We start from the raw sequence: 15726 nt of genomic DNA, 5'->3' as shown, positions 1-15726 counted from the left end.
AAGTCTAAAGCTTGGACAAATGAACACACACTTTTGGGAAAAGAGAAAACACCCTGGGTGGCGCCGTGCTGTATTAAAGCTCGCTTTCCTGGGCGAGAAAGCAGCCTGTATTTCCTTGAGGGTAACCTCACATGATTATGTAAAACCTTATCCTTATCCTGCCCTTCCCAGTGAGCTGAGGTCCAGACGAGACACAAGGCGCAACTGACCGTCGTGATAGGCGGGTGGCGTGACGAGTCGCCTGAGGGGCGTGTTGGACGACCCGTCGTTACGCTCGTTGTTACACGTCCCGTCACTCGTGCGGAACCGTCGGTTGGGGGAACGAGGACACCGCTGAAACACAGGTAGGCTGTCTGCTTTAACACAGGTAGGCTGTCTGCTTTAACACAGGTAGCCTGTCTGCTTAAACACAGGTAAGCTGTCTGCTTAAACACAGGTAGGCTGTCTGCTTTAACACAGGTAGGCTGTCTGCTTAAACACAGGTAGGCTGTCTGCTTTAACACAGGTAGGCTGTCTGCTTAAACACAGGTAAGCTGTCTGCTTAAACACAGGTAGGCTGTCTGCTTAAACACAGGTAGGCTGTCTGCTTTAACACAGGTAGGCTGTCTGCTTTAACACAGGTAGGCTGTCTGCTTTAACACAGGTAGGCTGTCTGCTTTAACACAGGTAGGCTGTCTGCTTTAACACAGGTAGCCTGTCTGCTTAAACACAGGTAAGCTGTCTGCTTAAACACAGGTAGGCTGTCTGCTTTAACACAGGTAGGCTGTCTGCTTAAACACAGGTAGGCTGTCTGCTTAAACACAGGTAAGCTGTCTGCTTAAACACAGGTAGGCTGTCTGCTTAAACACAGGTAGGCTGTCTGCTTAAACACAGGTAGGCTGTCTGCTTTAACACAGGTAGGCTGTCTGCTTTAACACAGGTAGGCTGTCTGCTTTAACACAGGTAGGCTGTCTGCTTTAACACAGGTAGGCTGTCTGCTTAAACACAGGTAGGCTGTCTGCTTTAACGCTCAACTTGTGTTTTGTCAACTGATTTTGCTGAATGCACAGTCATTCCCGTGAAAACAGTTCTGCTAACACTCCATACACACTCCACACACACTCCATATATACTTCACACACACTCCATATATACTTCACACACACACACACACACACACACACACACACACACACACACACACACAGCTAGAGAGGGAGAGAGAGAGACAGACGAACAGAGACAGAGAGAAAAACAGACAGGGAGACGGACAGACAGACAGACGGACAGAGACAGACGGACACAGACAGACGGACACAGACAGACGGACACAGACAGACAGACAGACAGACAGACGGACACAGACAGACAGACAGACAGACAGTTCAGAAGGGGGGGGGGTGTGGAGTGAGGGGGGGGGGTGCAGATAGAGATGAAGAAAGTGTCTTACCGTTCTACCACGCTCCTTCATGTCGAACCAGTAATCTTTGATGAGCCCCGCCATGCCCGCTGCCATCATTTCGGGATCTCCGACAATACGACAATCTGCCCGAAAGACACCAGTAACAACGGTTTTTGTCATAGCTACATTTTCTCGGACAGGGCATGATGCTAGGACTGATCGAGTAGAGTCGGTCAAGGATTCAACCCGCGAACAGTATTTGCTGACCTTACAAAAACACAGCACTTGCAAGAAAAGTTCAATTCAGATATCTGTAAATATCCCATGCAGGTTTTGTTTGTTTGTTTGTTTGTTTGTTTGTTTGTATGTTTGTTTCGGGGTTAAACGTTGAGAAACAACATTGAATTGTCCCGGATTCCTGCTCTGTGTTCTCAGTCGACTTGTTACAACGTGTTATTAGCTCCGCTCTAACCCCTGAGTGGGGAAATCTCGCGTGATGGTCACGGCGAGCGTCATCAGCATCCACCACATCATTTCAATGCCTGACGTTGACATTCAATGAGTAATGTTGCAAACACTTAACTTTTCATTGTTGAAACAAGCCTCATGTACCTCCCGAGACAGCAGCAGCACAGGTATAATGTACCTACCGAGACAGCAACACAGGTATAATGTACCTACCGAGACAGCAACACAGGTATAATGTACCTACCGAGACAGCAGCAGCACAGGTATAATGTACCTACCGAGACAGCAGCACAGGTATAATGTACCTACCGAGACAGCAGCACAGGTATAATGTACCTACCGAGACAGCAACACAGGTATAATGTACCTACCGAGACAGCAGCACAGGTATAATGTACCTCCCGAGACAGCAGCACAGGTATAATGTACCTACCGAGACAGCAGCACAGGTATAATGTACCTCCCGAGACAGCAACACAGGTATAATGTACCTCCCGAGACAGCAACACAGGTATAATGTACCTCCCGAGACAGCAACACAGGTATAATGTACCTCCCGAGACAGCAACACAGGTATAATGTACCTCCCGAGACAGCAACACAGGTATAATGTACCTACCGAGACAGCAACACAGGTATAATGTACCTCCCGAGACAGCAACACAGGTATAATGTACCTCCCGAGACAGCAACACAGGTATAATGTACCTACCGAGACAGCAACACAGGTATAATGTACCTCCCGAGACAGCAACACAGGTATAATGTACCTACCGAGACAGCAACACAGGTATAATGTACCTACCGAGACAGCAACACAGGTATAATGTACCTACCGAGACAGCAGCACAGGTATAATGTACCTCCCGAGACAGCAACACAGGTATAATGTACCTACCGAGACAGCAACACAGGTATAATGTACCTACCGAGACAGCAACACAGGTATAATGTACCTACCGAGACAGCAGCAGCACAGGTATAATGTACCTCCCGAGACAGCAACACAGGTATAATGTACCTACCGAGACAGCAACACAGGTATAATGTACCTACCGAGACAGCAACACAGGTATAATGTACCTACCGAGACAGCAACACAGGTATAATGTACCTACCGAGACAGCAACACAGGTATAATGTACCTCCCGAGACAGCAACACAGGTATAATGTACCTACCGAGACAGCAGCACAGGTATAATGTACCTACCGAGACAGCAACACAGGTATAATGTACCTACCGAGACAGCAACACAGGTATAATGTACCTACCGAGACAGCAACACAGGTATAATGTACCTCCCGAGACAGCAGCAGCACATGTATAATGTACCTACCGAGACAGCAACACAGGTATAATGTACCTACCGAGACAGCAACACAGGTATAATGTACCTCCCGAGACAGCAACACAGGTATAATGTACCTACCGAGACAGCAACACAGGTATAATGTACCTCCCGAGACAGCAACACAGTTATAATGTATACCTACCGAGACAGCAACACAGGTATAATGTACCTACCGAGACAGCAGCACAGGTATAATGTACCTACCGAGACAGCAACACAGGTATAATGTACCTACCGAGACAGCAACACAGGTATAATGTACCTCCCGAGACAGCAACACAGGTATAATGTACCTACCGAGACAGCAACACAGGTATAATGTACCTCCCGAGACAGCAACACAGGTATAATGTACCTACCGAGACAGCAACACAGGTATAATGTACCTACCGAGACAGCAACAACACAGGTATAATGTACCTCCCGAGACAGCAACACAGGTATAATGTACCTACCGAGACAGCAACACAGGTATAATGTACCTACCGAGACAGCAGCAACACAGGTATAATGTACCTCCCGAGACAGCAACACAGGTATAATGTACCTACCGAGACAGCAACACAGGTATAATGTACCTACCGAGACAGCAACACAGGTATAATGTACCTACCGAGACAGCAACACAGGTATAATGTACCTACCGAGACAGCAACAGCACAGGTATAATGTACCTACCGAGACAGCAACACAGGTATAATGTACCTACTGAGACAGCAGCAACACAGGTATAATGTACCTACCGAGACAGCAACACAGGTATAATGTACCTACCGAGACAGCAGCACAGGTATAATGTACCTACCGAGACAGCAGCACAGGTATAATGTACCTACCGAGACAGCAACACAGGTATAATGTACCTACCGAGACAGCAGCAACACAGGTATAATGTACCTACCGAGACAGCAACACAGGTATATAATGTACCTACCGAGACAGCAACACAGGTATAATGTACCTACCGAGACAGCAACACAGGTATAATGTACCTACCGAGACAGCAGCAACACAGGTATAATGTACCTACCGAGACAGCAGCAACACAGGTATAATGTACCTCCCGAGACAGCAACACAGGTATAATGTACCTACCGAGACAGCAACACAGGTATAATGTACCTACCGAGACAGCAACACAGGTATAATGTACCTACCGAGACAGCAACACAGGTATAATGTACCTACCGAGACAGCAACACAGGTATAATGTACCTACCGAGACAGCAACACAGGTATAATGTACCTACCGAGACAGCAACAGCACAGGTATAAGTCAAAGTGTTCGCCTATGGAGGCTTCTTTAGTACATGAACTGAGCAAACAAATGATTGCACCCATTTTCGTACCCCACATTCATTCCCGTGTCATGATATTCAAACTTTATATGCCATTAAAGGCCCTTTACTTCGCTACCTTGCACACTTTTCAGATCAAAGATTTCTGTTTTAGGTATTACGTGACCGCTACCGAAGTAAGGGTACACCCCAAATCGACCTGACAATAACGTCAGGTACCAATTAAAAAGTCGACAACAATTCAGAATAGGCGCAGCTAGCTTGGCAACTTTTACATACGAGAAGAAAGAAAAATCATTTATCTATCCAGAACAGGTTGTTTTGTTTAGCTATCTTCCGTATCTCTTGTGTTATGTCATTTCTACTGATGCAGGTGTGGAACGCATGATCAGTAAAAAACGAGAGGATTTTGCGTCCATGTTGAGGTGTACCATGACAAAAAACGTTTTATTTCAGCAATACTTATAAATGGATTGGTTCGAAACTTTCAGGAGCTGAAGTCTACATACTCGACTTTACCCTGGGTGAAATTTTGGTTCACTTCATGCTTGTGCGCAGATGTTATGCACTCTTCCGAAAAATGTTTTTTAAACCCGTCACAGGTTTGTGAATTTACATCCTAAAACTTCATGATTGTGCATGCATACAGACAAATGGTTGTTACAAGAACTGCCTGAGTTTCATTTGAGCATGACGACTGATGGACAGTTGCAAGCCATGTACACACACGAGAAAAAAATGGAACGTTCAGGCTGTTTGCTATTGACAGCGGTTATCGCTGAATGCCTCTCAAAACATGCTGCGGTCACGGATGACTGGACATGCCTGTCGCACTGCAATCCTCCAAAAATATTTGATCGTGTTTACGGGACTATCAAACGTAAACTAGTGATTGTATTTATATGAAACTTTGGCAGTATTTGTAACATTTATTTGTCTGTACGCATGCAAAGTCGTGACTTTTTGTGTGTGTAAACTTTTAAACTTATGACATGTTTTGAAACATTTTCCGGAAGATTGCTTATCATCTCAAAAAATATCTGTAACGATGCGAAATGTTACCGAAGCAATCCATTGAGGCATTGGTGAAATACAGCGCTTTTTGTCCTGGTACCCCTCAACATGGACGCCACAACCTCTCGTTGTCCTGGTACCCCTCAACATGGACGCCACAACCTCTCGTTGTCCTGGTACCCCTCAACATGGACGCCACAACCTCTCGTTGTCCTGGTACCCCTCAACATGGACGCCACAACCTCTCGTTGTCCTGGTACCCCTCAACATGGACGCCACAACCTCTCGTTGTCCTGGTACCCCTCAACATGGACGCCACAACCTCTCGTTGTCCTGGTACCCCTCAACATGGACGCCACAACCTCTCGTTGTCCTGGTACCCCTCAACATGGACGCCACAACCTCTCGTTGTCCTGGTACCCCTCAACATGGACGCCACAACCTCTCGTTGTCCTGGTACCCCTCAACATGGACGCCACAACCTCTCGTTGTCCTGGTACCCCTCAACATGGACGCCACAACCTCTCGTTGTCCTGGTACCCCTCAACATGGACGCCACAACCTCTCGTTGTCCTGGTACCCCTCAACATGGACGCCACAACCTCTCGTTGTCCTGGTACCCCTCAACATGGACGCCACAACCTCTCGTTGTCCTGGTACCCCTCAACATGGACGCCACAACTGCCGTGTATTGGCAGAAGGCAGTAAGTCCAAATTTGGTAAAAATGAGATTTTCATATCATAATGCAGAGGGGAAAAAGGCGCATCTTGTGTCAAAATTTCTAAGATGTGCGATCAATATTTATGGACTTTTTGAAGAAGTAAGTCCACTAAAAACAATTTATCGAAGGATAAAAATTGGCAAATGGAAGCAAGTCCAGGGACTTTTGGTTTTCAGGTTTGCACTGGACTTACTTCCTTGCAAGCCTCAAAACGAGTGTGCATGGTTTAGCGCTCTATGTCCATTAGCCAATCGCGTTCACCCTTTTGTAATCCTGACTGCGGTTAACCAATCAGAACTAAGCTTATTGTATCATTATTTCCCTGGCCTTTGTCGGGGAAAATGGCGATGAGAGCTGCTGCCGACGTGTTCAACTATCCGAAGCAACAGTAAGTTGGTTTGTTTGTTTCATTTTTGTTGTTGGCAGTTTTGCGTTCCGATCTGAAATGACTCTCTCTCAATAGGTGTATGGGAATTTACAACGACAACACTGATTTTCTGACTGATTTGGGTATTCCAATGTGCACTTGCATTACGGAGCTAGCAAGTAAAATGCCATAGTTCAAATGCCCATTTATTATAGTTTTGTTGTTGTACGCTACTTCTACCGTGACTTCTTGACTATTCACTTCTGCTATTTTCATCATGATATTTATGGATGCATTTAGCATGTTTCTAATACAAAGAGATAGTTGTTTTGATCTAGAATGAGTGACTTGTGTGGTCTTGAGCACTGACAGCGTGTTAGATCTGGAACAGTATGACATTATACTGGAGGATTGTTCTCCGGTCTCTTTGTGCTTCCAACCATCGGAATAAGTATTATGTCCTCTTGTATTTGACAGAAATGTGATTCGAAGTGGGACAGGCAGCGACGACAGCTGCAGCACACAGTCTGAGGGATACTCGCCACCACTGCCCCTTTATGTTCAAGGGCCCAAAACAAGGTATGTTTCACTGACACAGCCAAAAATAGCGTGCAACATTTTTTCATTCCTTTCTTTTCTCGGGCTGAAGAGGTATATTTTAAAACGAGCAACATCTTTACATCATTTTCGTTGCAGTAGTATTAGTATCATCAGCAGCAGCAGTAATCGTTTGTCATTAGGCACAAAAAAAAAATAGGTCTGTTTACGGTAACATAGGCCCAAAAAATAGGGTCGGTAGGTCGGGATTTTTTTTTTCTTCCAAAAAACCATATTTTTACGTTATTTTGCAAAAAAAACAAAAGATTTTTTTTTCTTCCCCCAAATGCCAAAAAAAAGTCTAGGGTCGCGCGAAAAAAATAGGGTCGGTCGGGTTACCGTAAACAGTCTATTTTTTTTTTTTTGCCTTATAGTAGCCCGGAGGTGGGGGGGGGGGGGGGAGGTGATGTGCGCGGGAGAGGAAAAGGATGATGTGAAGGAGGGTGGGGAGGAGATTTGTCAATAAAATGTCTCACTTTTGCTGCCTTTTTCATTTGACAGATGTGTAAGCGTTGCTGGCAGGTTGCAACTGCGAGATACAACCACCTCGGCTTGCAGGAGAAGAGGCCACAATGGACCTTGCCCAAATGAAAATGCCAGCAACATACGACTGTTATGGGCCAAAGAAGAGGAAGAGGAGTAATACTGACAACTTTCAGTTTGACAAAAACAGATGCTGAGCGCAGAGATGCAGAACGTGGGGACGAGGAGGGGGAGGAGGTGGGGGGATTGTATGTTGTTTGTTAGTTATCCAAACAGGCTCATGGAAAAAAATCTACATCCAGTTAATCGCTGTAGTTGATAATTGTCATCAGTCGGATGGCAGAATGTCAGTGAATAGTTTTCGAAGGGATGTAGACTGTAACTGGGGTAGATGGGGTGATAAATGAATATACTACATCATAGTTTGCAGGTTTGTGGTTTTGCTAGTTGAACACTCAACTACAATGTTTGTGGACAGTGTGTGAATTACTATGTAATTATACTAGCAAATGTAGCGCGCATGGTGTACAACTACAAATGGTTATATAGTTCATCACACCGTTTTCAAGACTAATTAAACAAATTTTGTTCAAAAGTGGAACACTTCAGCTGAAAGTCAACATTGCACGATAATATTGTTAACTCTGGTATAATGGCGGTTTGTCAAACCATTTCTTTTTGTCACGCTGTTGCTTTAATTTTGTGTCCTTTGGAAATCAAGACTGCACGATTATCTATTGTTAATTCTGGTATAATGGCGGCTTGTCAAACCAGTTCTTTTTGTCATGCTGTTGCTTTAATTTTGTGTACTTTGGAAATCAAGACTGCACGATGACCTATTCTTAATTCTGGTATAATGGCGGCTTGACACACTAGTTATTTTTGTCATGCTGTTACTTTAATTTTGTGTCCTTTGGAAATCGTTAGTCAAACTCAATAAATAAAACGTCTTATTGTCAGATCCTGGATTCTAATTCTTATTAGCAAACGAAAGCGAGAAAGACAGTGAGAAGGAAAGAAAAGGTGTGTGTGTGTGTCTGTGTCTGTGTGTGTGTGTGTGTGTGTGTGTGTGTGTGTGCGTGTGTGTGTGTGCGTGTGTGTGTGTGTGTGTGTGTGTGTGTGTGTGTGTGTGTGTGTGTGTGTGTGTGTGTGTGTGTTACAGACAAGCAGCAAGATAAAAAGCGTGTGTGTGTGCAAACGTTTTCTTAGATTTTTATTTTCATGTTAAAAGACTTGCGTTCAAGTCAATATTTGTCTTGGGAATATCAAAAGAGAGTATCAAGACTTGTATTAAAAAATAATGGTCTTTTTAAACGATATCAATGACACAAGAACGGATTAACAATAAAGTTAATCATGAGTGAGCGACCACAGAATGATAAGCAAAACGAGGAACCAAGACAAAGACTAACTTGAGCATGTGTTGAAATTTAAGAAAACGGGAACATTTGTCTCAGTTAATCACAAAAGAAAATACAAATTGTTCACCAAGGAAGTTGTTTGTGCATTCAGAAATTCACGAAATCACTGGACGTAAAGTCACATTTGAAAAAAAGTTCCAAAAGCAGTGTTGCGTGTATTTTCTTTTACTTTCAATATTCGGAGATAATAAATTAGCAGAAAGCAGTAAGTCCACTTGCTGCTCTATGCCCTTTTCTCAGCCAGATATATCGACCAGGATATAATATGGCAGAAAGCAGTAAGTCCAATGCTGCTTTTTGCCATTTTTTTAAAATAAGATTTAAGTCGGGATATAATTTGGCAGAAAGCAGTATGTCCTCTTACTGCCTTTTACCATTATCTTTGAGTGAATGAGTTTAGGGAATTAATTCGGCAAAAGGCAGTAAGTCCACAAAAATCATTATTTCTAAGTGATGAATCAAAAGAGGGTTTTAATATTCATAGCAGAAACGCACAATAATGCCCTACATGTTATCAGCAAACAAAAAAATCATTTAAAGCTTTTCATTCCAAAACAGTGATGCAAACAGAAAATGTCGATTTTCTCGAAACTATGTTTCATGGACTTGCTTCCTTCTGCCTTTACACGGCAGACAACCTCTCGTTGTCTACTGCATGCTGCTCAACACCGGCATCAGTAGAACTGACATAACACAAGAGATACGTCAGATAACACAAGAGATACGTCAGATAACACAAGAGATACGCCAGATAACACAAGAGATACGTCAGATAACACAAGAGATACGCCACATAACACAAGAGATACGCCACATAGCACAAGAGATACGCCACATAGCACAAGAGATACGTCAGATAACACAAGAGATACGTCAGATAACACAAGAGATACGTCAGATAACACAAGAGATACGCCAGATAACACAAGTGATACGTCAGATAACACAAGAGATACGTCAGATAACACAAGAGATACGCCAGATAACACAAGAGATACGTCAGATAACACAAGAGATACGTCAGATAACACAAGAGATACGCCAGTTAACACAAGAGATACGCCAGTTAACACAAGAGATACGCCAGTTAACACAAGAGATACGCCAGTTAACACAAGAGATACGCCAGTTAACACAAGAGATACGCCAGATAACACAAGAGATACGCCAGTTAACACAAGAGATACGCCAGTTAACACAAGAGATACGCCAGATAACACAAGAGATACGCCAGATAACACAAGAGATACGCCAGTTAACACAAGAGATACGCCAGTTAACACAAGAGATACGCCAGATAACACAAGAGATACGCCAGATAACACAAGAGATACGTCAGATAACACAAGAGATACGCCAGTTAACACAAGAGATACGTCACATAACACAAGAGATACGCCAGATAACACAAGAGATACGCCAGATAACAAAAGAAAACAACCTGTTCTGGATAGATAAATAATTTGGCTTTCTCCTCGTTTGTAAATGTTGCCAAGTTATGCCTTTTCGGAATTTTTTTCTATTTTTTTTAGTTGGTACAGTCATTACGTTTTTGTCAGGTCGATTTTGGGGGTACCCTGACTTCGGCGGCGGTCTCGTGATACCTACAACAGAAATCTTTGATCTGAAAAGTGTGCCCGGTAGCCAAGTGAAAGCCTTTAATGGCATATACAGTTTCAAACAAGTCGCGTAAGGCGAAGTAACAACATTTAGTCAAGCTGTCGAACTAACAGAATCAAACTGAACGCACTGCTTTATTCACCAATGTATCTGTTTTTGGAATCAGGGACCGACAAGGAATAAGATGAAATTGTTTTTAAATCGATTTCGGAAAATTAATTTTAATCATAATTTTATTTTCAGAGCTTGTTTGTAATCCAAATATAACATATATGTATATGTTTTTGGAATCAGAAAATGACGAAGAATAAGATTAAATTGTTTTTAGATCGTTTAATAAAAAACAATTTAATTACAAGCTTACGATTTTTAATGACCAAACTCATTCATTAGTTTTTAATCCACCAAGCTGAAATGCAATACCAAAGTCTGGCCTTCGTGAAAGATTGCTTTGCCAAAATTTCAATCAATTTGATTGAAAATTGAGGGTGTGACAGTGCCGCCTCAACTTTTACAAAAAGCCGGATATGACGTCATCAAAGGTATTTATCGAAAAAATGAAAACAATGTCCGGGGATATCTTTCCCAGGAACTCTCATGTCAAATTTTATAAAGATCGGTCCAGTAGTTTAGTCTGAATCGCTCTACACACACACACACAGACAGACACACACACACACACAGACACATACATACACCACCACCCTCGTCTCAATTCCCCCTCTATGTTAAAACATTTAGTCAAAACTTGACTAAATGTAAATCATGACACGGCAATGAATGTACGAAAATTGGTGCAATAATTCTTTTGCTCAGTTTAGATAAAAAGTGAATCAATAAGCAACAGTAAAAGCAAAACGTCTTCAGCTGTGGAATATAACATGTGTGGACATTTCCCCTTCGTCGTGCAGCCAAGAAGACACAGTTAACCTTTGCCGGATGCCGCTTTTGACTACACACGCCCGACGATGCGGGTTTGTCTGAACCCATACATTTGAAAGAGGGTTTTTACCGTTTATTTCTCTAACGACGATGCGGGTTTGTCTGAACCCATACATTTGAAAGATGGTTTTTACCGTTTATTTCTCTAACGACGATGCGGGTTTGTCTGAACCCATACATTTGAAAGAGGGTTTTTACCGTTTATTTCTCTGACGACGGGGTGGGTTCAGGGAAACCCACAGCGCTACTTCAGTGGGTGCATCGAGTTTCTCCCTTCACCGACTTCTTGCAGGGGAGGGAGAGGGGAGGGAGAGGGGAGGGAGAGGGGGAGGGAGAGACTGAGAGAGACTGAGAGACTAAGAAAGAGAGAGAGAGAGAGAGACTAAGAAAGAGAGAGAGAGAGACTAAGAAAGAGAGAGAGAGAGACTAAGAAAGAGAGAGAGAGACTAAGAAAGAGAGAGAGAAAGAGAGAGAGAGACTAAGAAAGAGAGAGAGAGAGACTAAGAAAGAGAGAGAGACTAAAAAAGAGAGAGAGAGAGACTAAGAAAGAGAGAGAGAGACTAAGAAAGAGAGAGAGAAAGAGAGAGAGAGACTAAAAAAGAGAGAGAGAGAGACTAAGAAAGAGAGAGAGACTAAGAAAGAGAGAGAGAGAGAGACTAAGAAAGAGAGAGAGAGAGACTAAGAAAGAGAGAGAGAGAGACTAAGAGAGAGAGAGAAAGAGAGACTAAGAAAGAGAGAGAGAGAGAGACTAAGAAAGAGAGAGAGAGAGACTAAGAAAGAGAGAGAGAGACTAAGAAAGAGAGAGAGAGAGACTAAGAAAGAGAGAGAGAGACTAAGAAAGAGAGAGAGAAAGAGAGAGAGAGACTAAAAAAGAGAGAGAGACTAAGAAAGAGAGAGAGACTAAGAAAGAGAGAGAGAGAGAGAGACTAAGAAAGAGAGAGAGAGAGACTAAGAAAGAGAGAGAGAGAGACTAAGAGAGAGAGAGAGAGAGAGACTAAGAAAGAGAGAGAGAGACTAAAAAAGAGAGAGAGAGAGACTAAGAAAGAGAGAGAGACTAAGAAAGAAAGAGAGAAAGAGACTAAGAAAGAGAGAGAGAGAGAGAAAGAAAGAGAGAGAGAGAGACAAAGAAAGAGAGAGAGAGAGAGACTAAGAAAGAGAGAGAGAGAGAGACTAAGAAAGAGAGAGAGAGAGAGACTAAGAAAGAGAGAGAGAGAGACTAAGAAAGAGAGAGAGAGAGACTAAGAAAGAGAGAGAGAGAGAGAGACTAAGAAAGAGAGAGAGAGAGAGACTAAGAAAGAGAGAGACTAAGAAGGAGAGAGAGAGACTAAGAAAGAGAGAGAGAGAGACTAAGAAAGAGAGAGAGACTAAGAAAGAGAGAGAGAGAGAGACTAATAAAGAGAGAGAGAGAGACTAAGAAAGAGAGAGAGAGAGACTAAGAAAGAGAGAGAGAGACTAAGAAAGAGAGAGAGAGAGACTAAGAAAGAGAGCGAGAGAGAGACTAAGAAAGAGAGAGAGAGAGACTAAGAAAGAGAGACTAAGAAAGAGAGAGAGAGAGAGACTAAGAAAGAGAGACAGAGCGAGAGACTAAGAGAGAGAGACAGAGACTAAGAGAGAGAGACAGAGAGAGAGACAGAGAGAGAGACAGAGAGAGACAGAGAGAGAGAGAGAGACAGAGAGAGAGAGACAGAGACAGACAGTCAGATAGACAGACAGTCAGATAGACGGATAGACAGATAGACAGATAGACAGACAGACAGAGCAACTGACAACAGACATACAGACAGAGAGATACGGACAGACAGACAGAGAGACAGACAGTCTCTTGGAGACAAACAGGCAGACAGACAGTAGGGAGATTTAAAAGACAGCACGTTTCGTTTTGCAGCTCGTTTCGTTTGGTGAATGAGTCACCCCGCGAAAGGGAACGTGAAACGAGACGGCATAGGCCGCAGACAAGATTTAGATGTATTCACGTTTCGTTTCGGAATGAAGGAAGGGCGATAAATCATCAACATAAATAGGAGGGTCAGAATGGAAAAAAAAACCCTAGGAGGTGGTCCAGAATCGGGCATACTTTGATTATTTTCAGTCCAAATAAATCACACAGACTTTGTTTATACAAAATCACATACGAAGCCAGAATAAAAATTCGATGCGATGACCTACTTCTGCTTCGCCATTTGCTTTCTCACCATGAAGTTGGATAAATGTACCAGGATCAGCACCCTTCAAAATATTTCAGTTCACAACAGTTGTCTACCTAGTACCTCCAATGAACACATTCTCAGCGCTGAAAGACTGTGAAAGGGTTGATGAATCTAGCAAGGCATAAAATGGCCAACAAATAAAACTGTTAGTGTGCAAAAATACTCACAAAAGTTGACGAAATATTGTTCGTTTTTTGGGGGTGGAAAACGTGACTGCGTTTTGACGTTCCACGTTCCGTTTCAGTTGACCTTCACCTTTCCAGCGAGAGACCCCCGAAATGATGACGTTTACCACAACTTCAAAACGAAACGTCCCGACGTTTCGTTTTTTAAATCTCCCTAGTGTTCCGCCGCTTTGGTAATTATGGGTGTAACAGAACCCGCGCCGTCGGCAGAGGGATAGTTACAATCACTACTACTCTTTAAAAGTATGGGTTTGTGTGAACCCGCGCCATCGGTAGTGTTTATGTAAATTATCATAATCAATTAATTTTAATGTTTTGTCATGTACACACTAAAAATGTGCAGACAGAGAGCAAATTAGGTGTGTGAGAGATACTTAAAATTTCAAAACGATACCTTTAATGGTTCCAGAGTTACAATGATTTTAGTGTGTCTCTGGGTACAGGTGAACCCAGGAAGCACGGCAAAGGTTAAAAAGCTTACGTGCGGCGGGAGGGCTGTACAGGGTACAAGCAGCCAGGGCCAGGAGACACAGTTGGCCGAGACTGCCCATCGTGGTCACGTGTTAGCGTTGTTGCTGCCGAGACTAGCTGCCTTGTCCGGTCCGACGCTTCGTTCCCAAGCTGCACTGTCCGTAATGAAGCAATAAGTCGGGCGTATGGTTCTACAGGTTACTGTCCGTGATGAAGCTACAGGTGGCTGCCTACACAGGAGTAGAATAGTGGGATTCGCTGATGGTCCGATGCTGGATGTGTCCTGTCATACGGGTCTTTCCCATTGATGACGAGCAAGGCCACGCTACGGATGGTCTGTGAACGCGGCACTTTTATACTCAGGTCTCCCGCCATTCGTCCTCAACGAAGCCCGGATGGAGTTACGGACACAGTGGTTCGGCCAACGAGGCGTGTGATATTGTACGGACAGGATCTAGGAGGGCGAGAGGGCGGGGGGGGGGGTCCTGGGCTCTGGGAGCCCCCCCCCTCCCCCGTTACCCGGTAAATGTATCTGTTTTCTAAATGACAGACCCAAAATACACCTTTCAAATGCTAACATTCAACAGCAGGGCCACCATCCCCTGTACCCAATTACCACCTCCCCCCCCCCCCACCCCTCTCCTCTAATACACAGGATATGGTCTTGGTCGTGACCCGATTTTCTCGTAGCTGATCGGTGGCTCGCTTCTCAAAGGACAGGAAATTTAAAGTCCTGCTTGTTGTTAGCCAGGGCACACAAAATACCCCCTGTTCAATGTAGATTTCAAGATAGTGTCTCTTCATTTCCGTGAGTTTCAAATAGAAGTGACATCAAAGCGAACTAGATAGAAGAGACGTGTGAATAAGTGGGGAATAATTGCATGAAAACGACTTCATCAAGTGCGAAGAGTTGAAGAGATCGTAGTCTTACATTTCGTTGTGTTGTGCGGGTCGTGGTGCGACATCGCATACACTAAGGAAATGATTATTGCACCCATGTTCGTGCCCCAACCAAACCAGCCATGCCCCTGTTCTTTCATTGACACTGTGTGTACCCCAACCAAACCAGCCATGCCCCTGTTCTTTCATTGACACTGTGTGTACCCCAACCAAACCAGCCATGCCCCTGTTCTTTCATTGACACTGTGTGTACCCCAACCAAACCAGCCATGCCCCTGTTCTTTCATTGACACTGTG

At 43.7% G+C, this 15726-nt stretch overlaps 1 protein-coding gene and 1 pseudogene across 1 annotated transcript in view; both read right to left on the bottom strand.

Moving 5' to 3' along the window:
* Positions 1 to 14843, bottom strand: part of LOC138963732 (chorion peroxidase-like) — a 42517-nt gene extending 27674 nt beyond the window's left edge. Inside the window, exons 1-3 of the mRNA XM_070335582.1 lie at positions 14540 to 14843; positions 1430 to 1524; positions 210 to 333 (exon numbers count right to left, since the gene is read on the bottom strand). Coding sequence (XP_070191683.1) covers positions 210 to 333; positions 1430 to 1524; positions 14540 to 14609 — 289 coding nt within the window. The 5' untranslated portion in view covers positions 14610 to 14843. The remainder of the gene's footprint in view (positions 1 to 209; positions 334 to 1429; positions 1525 to 14539) is intronic.
* LOC138963508 (uncharacterized) lies at positions 411 to 1106 on the bottom strand (annotated as a pseudogene).
* Positions 14844 to 15726: the final 883 nt, after the last annotated feature.

The sequence above is a fragment of the Littorina saxatilis genome, linkage group LG4 (assembly GCF_037325665.1).
Source record: "Littorina saxatilis isolate snail1 linkage group LG4, US_GU_Lsax_2.0, whole genome shotgun sequence".
Taxonomy (NCBI): Eukaryota; Metazoa; Mollusca; class Gastropoda; order Littorinimorpha; family Littorinidae; genus Littorina; species Littorina saxatilis.
The sequence above is the reverse complement of the archived record's forward strand: the minus strand, read 5'-3'. Positions and strand labels throughout refer to the sequence as shown.